The sequence below is a fragment of the Dendroctonus ponderosae genome, unplaced genomic scaffold (assembly GCF_020466585.1).
Source record: "Dendroctonus ponderosae isolate FM_Combo_2020 unplaced genomic scaffold, Dpon_F_20191213v2 Dpon_F_20191213_2, whole genome shotgun sequence".
Lineage (NCBI taxonomy): Eukaryota > Metazoa > Arthropoda > Insecta > Coleoptera > Curculionidae > Dendroctonus > Dendroctonus ponderosae.
In genome coordinates, this window is record NW_026018165.1 from 672,903 (window position 1) to 684,274 (window position 11,372).

At 34.5% G+C, this 11,372-nt stretch overlaps 2 protein-coding genes across 3 annotated transcripts in view; both read right to left on the reverse strand.

Annotated features, from left to right (window-relative positions):
* Positions 1 to 5,303, reverse strand: part of LOC109546595 (calcium/calmodulin-dependent protein kinase type 1) — a 25,857-nt gene extending 20,554 nt beyond the window's left edge. For both annotated transcript variants that reach the window (XM_048663823.1, XM_048663824.1), the window contains exon 1: positions 4,943 to 5,303. In XM_048663823.1, the coding sequence (XP_048519780.1) occupies positions 4,943 to 5,303 (361 nt within the window). The remainder of the gene's footprint in view (positions 1 to 4,942) is intronic.
* A 9-nt stretch (positions 5,304 to 5,312) lies between these two features.
* The window catches only part of LOC109546596 (ankyrin repeat domain-containing protein 40), a 9,126-nt gene continuing 3,066 nt past the window's right edge, over positions 5,313 to 11,372 (reverse strand). Inside the window, exon 3 of the mRNA XM_019917600.2 lies at positions 5,313 to 5,786. Within this exon, the coding sequence (XP_019773159.1) occupies positions 5,482 to 5,786 (305 nt within the window). The 3' untranslated portion in view covers positions 5,313 to 5,481. The remainder of the gene's footprint in view (positions 5,787 to 11,372) is intronic.

Here is an 11,372-nt window from a genome sequence, read left to right on the forward strand (position 1 = left end):
GGAAGGTGTTCGTAGCATCGTGTGGCGCCGGCATAACATACGTGGTAGGAATGTAGCCTTTTCTTGGTATTTATGGGGTGCCTAGGAAACTGTCAGTTGCGCAATGCTCTGATGCTCGAAGGCTATGCTGCAATCATCTCCAATTCTTCTTCCTCTGTGTCTGAGATCCGAACATCTAATGTCGCCTATATATTCTTGGAGCCAAGCCGAAAATTCGTGAAAGGAGCTCTGACTTTTCATTAAAAAATTGAAGAAGAGAACTTTTTTAATATAAAAAATCTTTGTTATTTGAAGCAAAGATTGTCATTTTTTTCGAACGGTTAATATTCCAATAGGCGATCAATCAAAGATGGGACCATTTCAAACTAATACCTAATAACAAAGTTGAAATTCCATCTTCAACTGCTGACATATTTTCGAAATTTTCGAAAAAAAAATTTCTATGTTTTTCTTGTACTCTCTAAGTGATCCCCTGTAGCGCCTTAAAAGGAATGACGCCAATTTTGAATCACCCTGTATATTATATATTTTTTTATTCTGCGCGCTATTGGGATTTGACTCCTCATTGCTTTCCATACCGTATTCGTTCAGTCGTTTTCTTTCAAATAATCATAGCGATCGTCATTTGCAAGCAAACATTTTTACGGATTCATGGAATATTTTTGTATCTGCCTAAATTAGGTTAGTTTGTTATTATTTGTTAGGTATTAGTTTGAAATGGTCCCACCTTTGATTGGTAGCCTACTGTAATATTAACCGTTCGAAAAAAATTACAATCTTTGCTTCAAATAACAAAGATTTTTTATATTAAAAAACTTCTCTTCTTCAATTATTTGATGAAAAGTCAGAGCGGCAATGATGTTTTTTGTCATTTCACGAATTTTCGGATTTGCGATAAGTTCTGGGGAAATGTCACAGTAAGATAGCAGTAGCTGTAAGAATTCACGCCAACAAAGGGTTTCAGACATTGATTGGCTCCAGGAATATATAGGCGACATTAGATGTTCGGGTTCCAGACACAGAGGAACAAGAATTGGAGATGATTGCAGCATAGCCTTCAATCCTCAGAGCATTGCGCAACTGACACTTTCCCAGGCACCCCATAAATACCAAGAAACATTCCTACCACGTATGTTAGATACGCACAGGACACATTAAAACAACGGCTTACTGAACACCGGTACACACGGTACAAATTGATCAAGATTTAATTAACCGAATACGAGAAGAGTGGATAATAAGGTGATTACGCAGGAACTTGTTTGGAATTAAAGACGAATGAATGAATTAAAAATGAATGTTTATTTGTAAACTGTAAACATATCAATTAGAAATTATGATGACAATAATTGACATTTAGAAAGTACGTTCCATCGATCAACGAATCCTGTTCAATTTACCGTTTACATTTGTCTATTATATTGTCACTTTCTGTATAATTAGGTACATGGTTACCGGAGTTTATAATAATCACGAAGCAACGGGTATTTACGTGATGTTAATTAGGCAGATTACCTTGCCCATTACATTTTTCTGTACTCCTAAACACCGCCAGACAACACCTCCAGATGTTGGGTAGAGTCCAGAGGTATGAAACCAATTTTGAATCACCCTGTATAATTCAAGATTACTATGCGGCAACGGGCAACACTGTTTGTAGTAATTAGAAACGACTCTGAAAAGGTAGGATATTGATCGGTCGAAAACTCGATTTTCATACGCACCGTCGTCACCTGGTAGTCACTTTGGTAAAGTGAACAGCAGATTTTAAAATCCATAGTAGGCAGATTTTCTTTGATTTTTAAAACGCAATAGTTCAAAAATGGAGTATTACATGAGAATATGGATTGCAGTGTTGTATAGCTCAATGCTTTCAAAATCGTATCTGGGGTTTGATTTTGGCTAATTGATTGCAAAGTAAAATACTCTAAAGAAGTGAATCTGATTGATTTTCAACGCATTAGTTCGCCGAGTTGCCAGAGTGTCATTCGGGAAATCGGGTTAACCTATCAATGGTAATTCATTTTTAAATGAAAATTAGATTTTTAAACATTTTCGCATATAAATCGTATATTTTATTTAATCACTCCAGTTTATTGTCAGTTATTTTGTTCCTTAAGTAGTTACTTCGGACCCATGTTTTGTTTTTGGTTTTAGAATATTTTATTTTTAAGTTTACCAATGTTAAGAATACTTTTTTAAATAAACTAAATAATTATTTATTATCAGTATTTTTACTATCATCATCATTGCGCATTTTTAATGAAACATTTAAAAGGTAACATGTTTCTTTTGGAACCGCATTTTGAAACATATTACCAAACTGAACGTAAACGTTGTAACCTGTTACAGAAAAAAACCATTTCTCACACCTCTACTACAAACCACACATTTCGTGGTAAATAATGGAAACCTAACACTTTCTGCAAGGACTCATTTTAAAGAACTAATATTATACTTTATTGCACATCTGACAACTATGATTCCTTTACTCTTACTGCGCCTAGTCTGCAAAATAAATTAATTTTTGTTACTTTTCAAGTTTGAACTTTTATAAAAAAAATAATGGATTGTGCTCCGCTCATTCGAAATTACTTTATTACTCTTCAAATACGTGCGGTGCGTGCGCACTGCCTGCATAACGCCATTAGTTGGATTTTCCCGGTGGACACCGAATATAAAGCTTCTCTCAAAATTTTGTCAGTTGGTCAGTTACTGGGTTCGTTTTACTTTGTTCTATTTTTTACATAAAAGCAAGTGGTGTCAATTCTAGTTTCAAAATATTTTCGAAAAAAAAAATTATAATGCCTAAAAATATGTGCTCTAAGATAAGTGGATGGATTCGCCTACACTCGGGCCTTTCCCCAGAAGGAGATGGAGTGTTTTGCAAACCGGTAAGTTTCATTCATAAAAGGAATACTGAAAAGAATAAGTCGACTAGATTGTTTCAAACTCCTCTGATAGAAAGTTCAGGCTGTTAAAAAAAAACGCAGGAAGACAATTTTAAACTTGAATTATGTCAGATGATAGTCGAAACTAACATTCCTTTAAATAAAGTAAATTATTGTTGACGAAACGACAGATGAAACATATATGCGGCAGATATATAGCTAATTTGATGGTTGGAATTCTGAGTGAACATTTTTCAAACAGACCTTATTTAATTGCTGTTAAAGAATTAGAAAAAACTAACAATTTAACTATTAGTAGATTTATACAAGACAGTTTAACAAACCTTTTCTTACCCAATGCCATCCCAACCAATAAAATAATATTAATGCTTTCAGATGCTGCCGCATATATGTTAAAAGCTGCAGCAAATTTAAAAGTTTTTATCCTAGCTTAATTCATTGCACTTCTGTTGCTCACGGCGTGAATAGAATTGCCGAGGAAATACGAAATCAGTTTCCCCTGGTATTGACCACTTTTTGACCACAAACTTTTTCATAAAATTTATTAAACCATTGGATTTAATAAATTTTATGAATAAAGTTTTCTTGAAGGCTCCGGTAAGAGTACAGTTTTATAAAGAAACACTACCCCGGGTCCCTTTGCCGCCTAAACCAGTAATTACAAGATGGGGAACTTGGCTTGAAGCAACATTTTTTTATTATGAGCACTTCAGTGGGATAGAGCTAGTGATGTCAGAACTTGAAAGTAGTACTTCCGAAGCAGTTAGAGAAGCCAAAAGGATTTTGAAAATATAGTTTTGGATACTAAAACAACAGCTAGCTCATATAAATCAAAATTTTAAAGTAATTGTAAAAACTATTACTTTGCTGGAAAGACAAAACATATCTTTGTTTGAATCAATTGAACTAACAAATAACTTAAAGGTAACAATTAATTCAGGACCCGGAAGCATTGATCAGATTATTTCCAGAAAAATGAAAAATGTTTTTGATAAAAATGAAGGTTTTTCACTATTAACTAATATTTCTAAGGTTTTGAAATGGAGACTTTTTTGATGATTCGCAAATTGATCCTGATATATTATCCAGCCTCAAATTTGCTCCAATTACATCTGTTGACGTCGAACGATCTTTTTCGATGTATAAACTTATTTTAAGTGACAGAAGGCTCTGCTTTAAGACCGATAACACAGAAAATCACTTAGTTGAAGTTGAATGAAAAATAATATAAATTCTTTAATAAATTGTTTAATAAACGCAGTAAATATATTTCTTTTTACATTTACATTTGCGTGTAGGCATGTACGAGTATATGCACGATAAGGCAGCCGCCTATATCACAATATGTCTGCCTTTTTTAAAAAAATCCTTGCCTATATATGCGCCGTTTTCTTAAAATTTTCTTGCCTTTAAATCCGAGCTTTAGTTAGAATACAATTATTTGGTTGAGAAAATCAAATTACATGCTAGAAATCATGATCTGCACTACAGGGTTCACTCTCCAATAATTCTCCCATATACCCATTGATATGTGGATAATACTCGATTTCTGGGATCTTTGAGGTTATACCCACCTGTGGGCGGATACGTAGTCGCATCGTCAATAATTTTCCATTAATCTGTATTAGTCTACCAACATTGAGAAAAAAATCCGGCCTTTCAGTAATTTCTAAATACAGAGAAGAAGACGCTACTCGTGGTTGATAAATTTGCGTGACTGGTACGGAGGCGCAAGAAATCAGTTGCTTGGATCTGCGTTTCGAAGATACGCATAGATCATTTCCAGTCAATCTTCCTTGAGTAAGATCGACAATATGGTGCTCATAAAACTTTAGGTTAGTTAGGCATTCAATATAAATTCTGCTGTGGCCAAATTTAAAAAACCGAAGACACTGTTTTGTTGATACTGAATTGTGTCGTTGATGTAAAAGAACTGATTAGATGTGTTTTGACGCCTTTTTGACGCCTCGGTCCTGTCACATTTTTTCATGTGGAAGTTAAATTGTTAAGCACTAATATAATTCACTCACCCTTCTCAACAATCCGGTCAAATAGTTCGCCTCCGGTAACCAGCTCCATTATAAGATAAACCTTATTCTTATCTTCGAAAGTTTCCAGGAGTTGAACGATATTTGGATGCGTCAGCTTTCTTAAAATCATAATTTCATTTTCCAATGAGTCCTCTTTGCCCTTTAGAGCTTTTTTGTCAATTATTTTGACTGCGAATAATTGGCCGGGCTTTTCTTTGCTCTCCGCAAGCCTGACTTCAGAAAATGCTCCCGTCCCTAGCTGTTCTTTGAGATGGTACTTTTCGTCAACTAGACTCTTGTCAGCACAGTCTTTACTACCATTTTTGCTTTTGGATTTTTTGTCTTTTCCAAATAGAGGCATTTTCAGAAGTATGGTTAGAAATTGTCTAGTATTTATTCGGCTTAACTACTTTAAACAGATGATTTGCTTCACAAAAGTCAAAAACAAGTCTCGATTCTGGGGGCGCGAGGTGATGTACCAGTTTGAACTTATTCAGCCATTCACCCTTAAGGTTCGAATCACCATTGGAAGACGGACCTTAATATAATATAGTTTGATCTTTGCGAGCACTAATGCTTTCGTAGCAATTACTAGACGTATCAATACTCCTGCTTTTCAAGACTATCTCAAGAGTCTGGAAATCAGTTAATCGTTTAACGTCGTTGTCTTTTCGAAGTCGTGTGTTGGGCAATTTCCGAATCCGATCTACTTGTGACTCGGATAAGCCAAGCTCCTCACAGCAAATTTTCAAAAGAGCGTTGTACGTTAATTTCCACTTCGGGATTTCGATTTCTATAAAGTCGGGGTCAGGCGAATCGTGGATTCGCACTTTTAGAACCAATTCTGCAAATCAAAAATATAAGTCAGTAATACGCAAACTAGGTTATTTAATGGATTGTAACTTTTTAATTGTGTACTGGGCAGGAGCTTAATATAACAGACACTTAAAGCTACGAGGGTATATCAAATGGTGATCTATTTGTTTTTTAAGTTCAGAGGAGTTGTAGATCTGGGCGAAGTTAAGCTGTATTTATAAACTCAGCAGTTGGTGCCGTTCCGTCGTTCGTAGCTTGCAGTTGCCGCCGTTCGAGAAATAAACATACGCGCGTGCACGTTTCAATTTAGAAACCCGACGTTGCTTGAAGCTCGTCGTTTCCAGTACGTTTCCATGCTGTTGGTAATTAACCAAATTTTATTTCGCTACGACGTTCGTGCAGTTGGCGATTTAACTAATGAGAGAAAGAGTTTGATATCACGTGAGTGACTGAGTGACATTTGCCAAATCGAGGCCGTGTTTTGTTTATGTTTTTGGAAAGATGGCGGAAGAACTAATTTTAGTTGAAGAATCTGATGTTAGCCACTTGCTAGCAGAACTAATTCATAATTGAGGAACTCAGAGCCATAGTGGCCGACCCACAAGATTGTAAAATTCGAGTAACGTAATTATAAGCAAGTTCAACTACTATAGAGGGCGATCCACCGGGAACCGCCGCGATCGGTATCTGACAAACTATAAGTAGGAGAAATTGGAAAATTGGACGCTGTGCCGAACTCATTAGGGGTAGCCGGATGAAAATATTTTCAAGATGGCCACACTTCCGTTCATACCGGAAGTATTAACTGGAAATAATTAAATGGAACACCCTATATATTATTACATTTTTGAATTCTGCTCCAAATTGTAAATGTATTTCATGTCTATTATCCTACACCTCCATAGAACCGTTTTTGATATACATATTTGATAATTTATGTAAAAAATGTCAGTTGCAGCCACTCGAATTATTAATTTTTCCCATAAGGGAATATGTGCTACACAATTTATATTGAAAATAATATGCGACAAAATAGCCATACGAAAACATTAAATTGACAATATTTCGAAAACTAAACACATTTGGAATAGACAACTTTATCTTACCCTTATTTTTAATACTGAATAAGACATCCCAGTGCCTCTTGGATTGATTTCAGCAAAAGTGTTTTTGAGTCTAATTGTAACATGTGATAAAACTTGAGTGTACGGGGAGGGGGGCGTGGAAATAAGAGGGGATGAACGGGGTCAGTGAAAGCTAAGACTCAGTTGCCTGTCATATATATTAGGGCAACTGTTTTTATCGACAAGGCTCTTGTTCCGTCGATTGTCTCCACGACGGATGCACAAATAATGTGCAGTGTTATTTATTGCAAGTTCTTGAGTGCGGCAAAATTGTCACATCGGAGGAAAGTAAAGATCCAATCAGTCAAAAATGTTATTCTTCTTCACGATAGCGCATGGCCTTCGGGTCTTTCGGAAAACTTTGGCGTTTCCTTCCTACATTCAATGCTTGTCCGCTTGTGACTTTCATGTTTTTGGACGACAGAAAAAAACGATTTTTCGACGACGGTCAAGCTGAACAGGAAGGAGTTTGTGTTTCGTTGAGTTCGATGAGTTTCTACCTTAGGTTAAATATATGCATTGGTTTACATTTATCTATGGAAGAAACAATGGATCGCAGTACATGGGCATTAGCGGGCTCGGTAATCAATGTCATATATACAGGGTGAGCTTTTTCAATGACTAATATGAGGGTGTTGGAAACTACAGCAGATACAACGAAGGTTAAATGAACAAAGAATTGTAGTTTTGAATGCTTCACTCGAAATAAATTTTATTTTTCTAAAATTTAAGAGGAGGAGTCAGGAGATATCTGACAAAAACTGATTTATGGCAGAATGACTCCTAGTTCCATCAATATTAATCTGACAGGAAAAAAATAAAAAGAAAAGTTGTAGAAAATTGCATTCTAAAGAAAATGGCATGGGACATTTCTACAAATTAATTTTCATTTTTGACATATCGCGCTTTTTTTCAAACGGTAACCATATTTCATTATGCCTTTATTGAATAGAGCATTTTATTACGATTTCAGTGATTTATCACACCGTTAGATTATATTTTTAGAAAATGAAGTGGCTACGAATGATTTTTACTTTCTCACTTTAGTTCATCGAAGTTAGCAATGGAAAATAGTTTAAGACAGACAGCAGTGTTTACATAGTAACAAATAATAACTACATCTTTGAATTATTTGACATTCAGGTTTAAATTCAAGTTAGTTGCGAAATTTAAGTAATTTATTGTAAAAATGGATTATTCCAATGAAGAAAAGCGCGGCATGTTTGAAACCTACATTAGATGTGATAAAAATGCTGGACGAGCCTCTGATTACTATTTTGAGAGGGGATTTTCACCGTCGTCAGCCGTCCTTGACAACATGCAAACGAGTATACGACAATTTGGGTACTAGTTTTACACAGCGAAGAAATGAAAAAAAAAGTAATAAATGAAGATGTGGAGGTTAATGTCTTGGCCATTGTAAGCCAGACTCCACAGATTTTCATCAGAGGGATTGCAGCGGCATCCGGGACTTTCCAAAACACCGTGATGAGAGTTCAAAAAACACAAATTCCATCAGTATAAATTATAAGTATCCCAAACTTTACATCCAGGGGATGATGCGCTGCCTGTAAATTTTTGTTCATGGTTCCGAAACAAATGCCAGCAAGATATCCAATTCCCTTATAAAAAATTATGAACCGATGGAACTCGATTCACAAATTGTGGTATGCTTAATAGACACAATGAACATATTTGGAATCAAACAAATCCCCATCAAGTAGAGCAAAGGAGACTACAAATTAAATTTGGATTTAAGATTTGATGCGGAATGGTGGATTCAAAAATTCTAGGTCCATTTATTTTTGAAGGCACCTTAAATGGAAGTCGGTAACTTCAATTATTTCGGAATGATCTGGATATTATGTTGAACGACTTAGATTTAGAAACACGTAATGTGCAATGGTTTCAACATCATGAAGTCTCGCCGCATAATTTTGCCCAAGCGGAATCATCTGGACGAATAATTTTCCGGCGCTTGGATTGAATGAAACGGTTTTTATTTATGGCTACCTCGATGACCAGATCTTTCAGTTTGGATTTTGTTTGTGGGGAGTGGAAAAAACACAGTTTATAAAAATAAATATGACAATTTTTATAAAAGCCCAAAAGTACTCTCCATGTGACTTTAAGGTACCTATTTTGCAGCATATGGGTGCATGCAGCTTACCAACATTGATATAAAAAGAGTAGAAAAATCAGTTTTTTAATGGCATTTAACAGTATCGCCTTAAATAATTATGAAATCAGTTCCTTCAAGTTTTCCTTATGATTCTTTGTCATTTTAATTTGTGGAGTGGTCAATAATGAACCGTTAAAAAGGCGCAAAATTGACTATGTGTTGGTGCTCTCCAGTTTATCTGTTTTAAAGAAAGTTGTGAGACAGTTAAAAGGTAAGTTATATTAATAATAGATAATATGTATGTAAATAAATTTACATGAAACATTCCAAACCAAACACGTGAATTTTTCAATATTTTAAAGTGAAATTCAGATGGTCGGAAAATTCAAATATTATTTTGTAATCAGTAGTCGGAACGTAGCCGGACTATTGAAAACAGATGGCCCTTCTAGTTCTTCTCACTATCTATTTATTCGCAAACCTTATTGATATTTTCTTTTTACTTCATACTAAAAGTTTTAACGCGTAACACCGACATCAAAAACCTAATACTACAGGGATGAAAACCTATAAAAATTGGCCGACCACTTACCAATATGATATTTCAAATGCTTTAAAAGTCGGACACTAACATTATCAACATTTTCTGAAGGAACTTTTACAGATTTTTCCATATTTCGCATTAATTTCAGACATGACACCAAAAGCGAAAGGTAAATTTCATCAGTATGACGAAGATTTCCTAAAAAGAGCTGCCGAAGCTTTTCAAAATGAGGCAAAACTACGGCCAATTTGTAGGGGGTTTCTCAGTTAAAAATTGAGCTCAGTGTGGACTTAATAAAAAAGTGTTCTTAATACGGTCCAAAAAATTGTTCAAGAAAAGAAATTGAAAACGCAATTTACCCATTTTTTTATTTTATATTTATTTTTGTATATTATTTGTCACTGTTTAGGTATTTCTTTACAGTATTGAGTCTAATTTATATTTTGGATGTTGTAACAGTTCACTTTCTATTACGTAGAACAGTTACCAAAGAAAGTAGATAGTTAGGTAGTGTGTAAGTGTTTATTTATTACATAAATAAACAATGGATATATACAGGGTGTTCCGTAAATATGTTAAAATATTTTAACAACGTGTTCTTCTGGCCATTTAAGAGGGGGGTCTTCCTGAGAATTATTTTAATTTGAGGATTCGTTGTTGAAATATTTGATTGCCAAAATGGCGAAAAATATTAGTTTTTGTTGTTTTCCTTTAAAGCGGTTAAACACAGAAACTTCAATTTAGGTATACATTATAAGCTAATTGAGTGCCATTTTATGATAATGTTTTGTGGTTCAGTGCGCTTTTATACAGAGTAGAAATGTGGAACGCCTACTTTTGTTTTATTCAGAACTTTTTTATGTGCACTTAAACTTTTCTACACATAATTTTCCTAATTACTACAAGTTATTTACCAACTTTTTTATCTCTTACTGTTTTTTCCTAAGACCACTAGTTTGCCCACAACAAAATAAAATAGTTTTATTTGCCGTTCTCAAAATGTGTAAGTAATTAGTTAATTTTTTAAAATAGTAATAACGTTTTCATATAATAATTGTGGTACGCATTATTAGTTGATTACTAACAACCTAAATTATTTTTCTAAATTGTGTATTTTGGTTCAGATTACAATTACTAAGTTAGTATAAATTTTACTTAAATAACAACATGGTGACAACATGTGCAGCGATATAGAAAAACAAAATTAAATTTAAATAATCATTCTAATGTAAACTTAGCAACTGTTAAAATTGGTCACCTTGACACTCTTGGCATAATTGCAGTCTTTTAATGAAATTTAAATTTACAGACCGAAAAGTTTGCACTGAAGTTCTTATTTCGTAAGAAATATTAAATTAATTTTTTAAATGGCCCCAGAAGTAAAAATCAAGCGCGTTTAGATCGGGAGATCTAGGAGGCGAGTTTATAGGAGCTTCTTGACCTCTCCCAATCCAACGGTTTGGAAAGTTTTGACAAGCCGAAACGATTTAATTTTTTTCCGGACAAACTAATACTCGTAGAAAAAAATAATAAGATATAAAAAAGTTGAGTAGTAATTACAAAAAATATGTGGATAAAAGTTCAGTTCAGTTCATATTTTTCGCCATTTTGGAGTTTTTTCAAAAATGAGACCTCAAATTTAAAAAAATGCCAGGAAGACCCCCTCTAAAATGACTAGGAGAACACGCTGTTAAAATAATTTAACATATTTACGGAACACCCTGTATATAGGGTTATTCACGCTATACGGCACGGACGTTTGCGGCTAGCCCGTTTGTTTTTTGCAAAGTATTATTTGATGAATCCACAGACGCCTATCGGGTG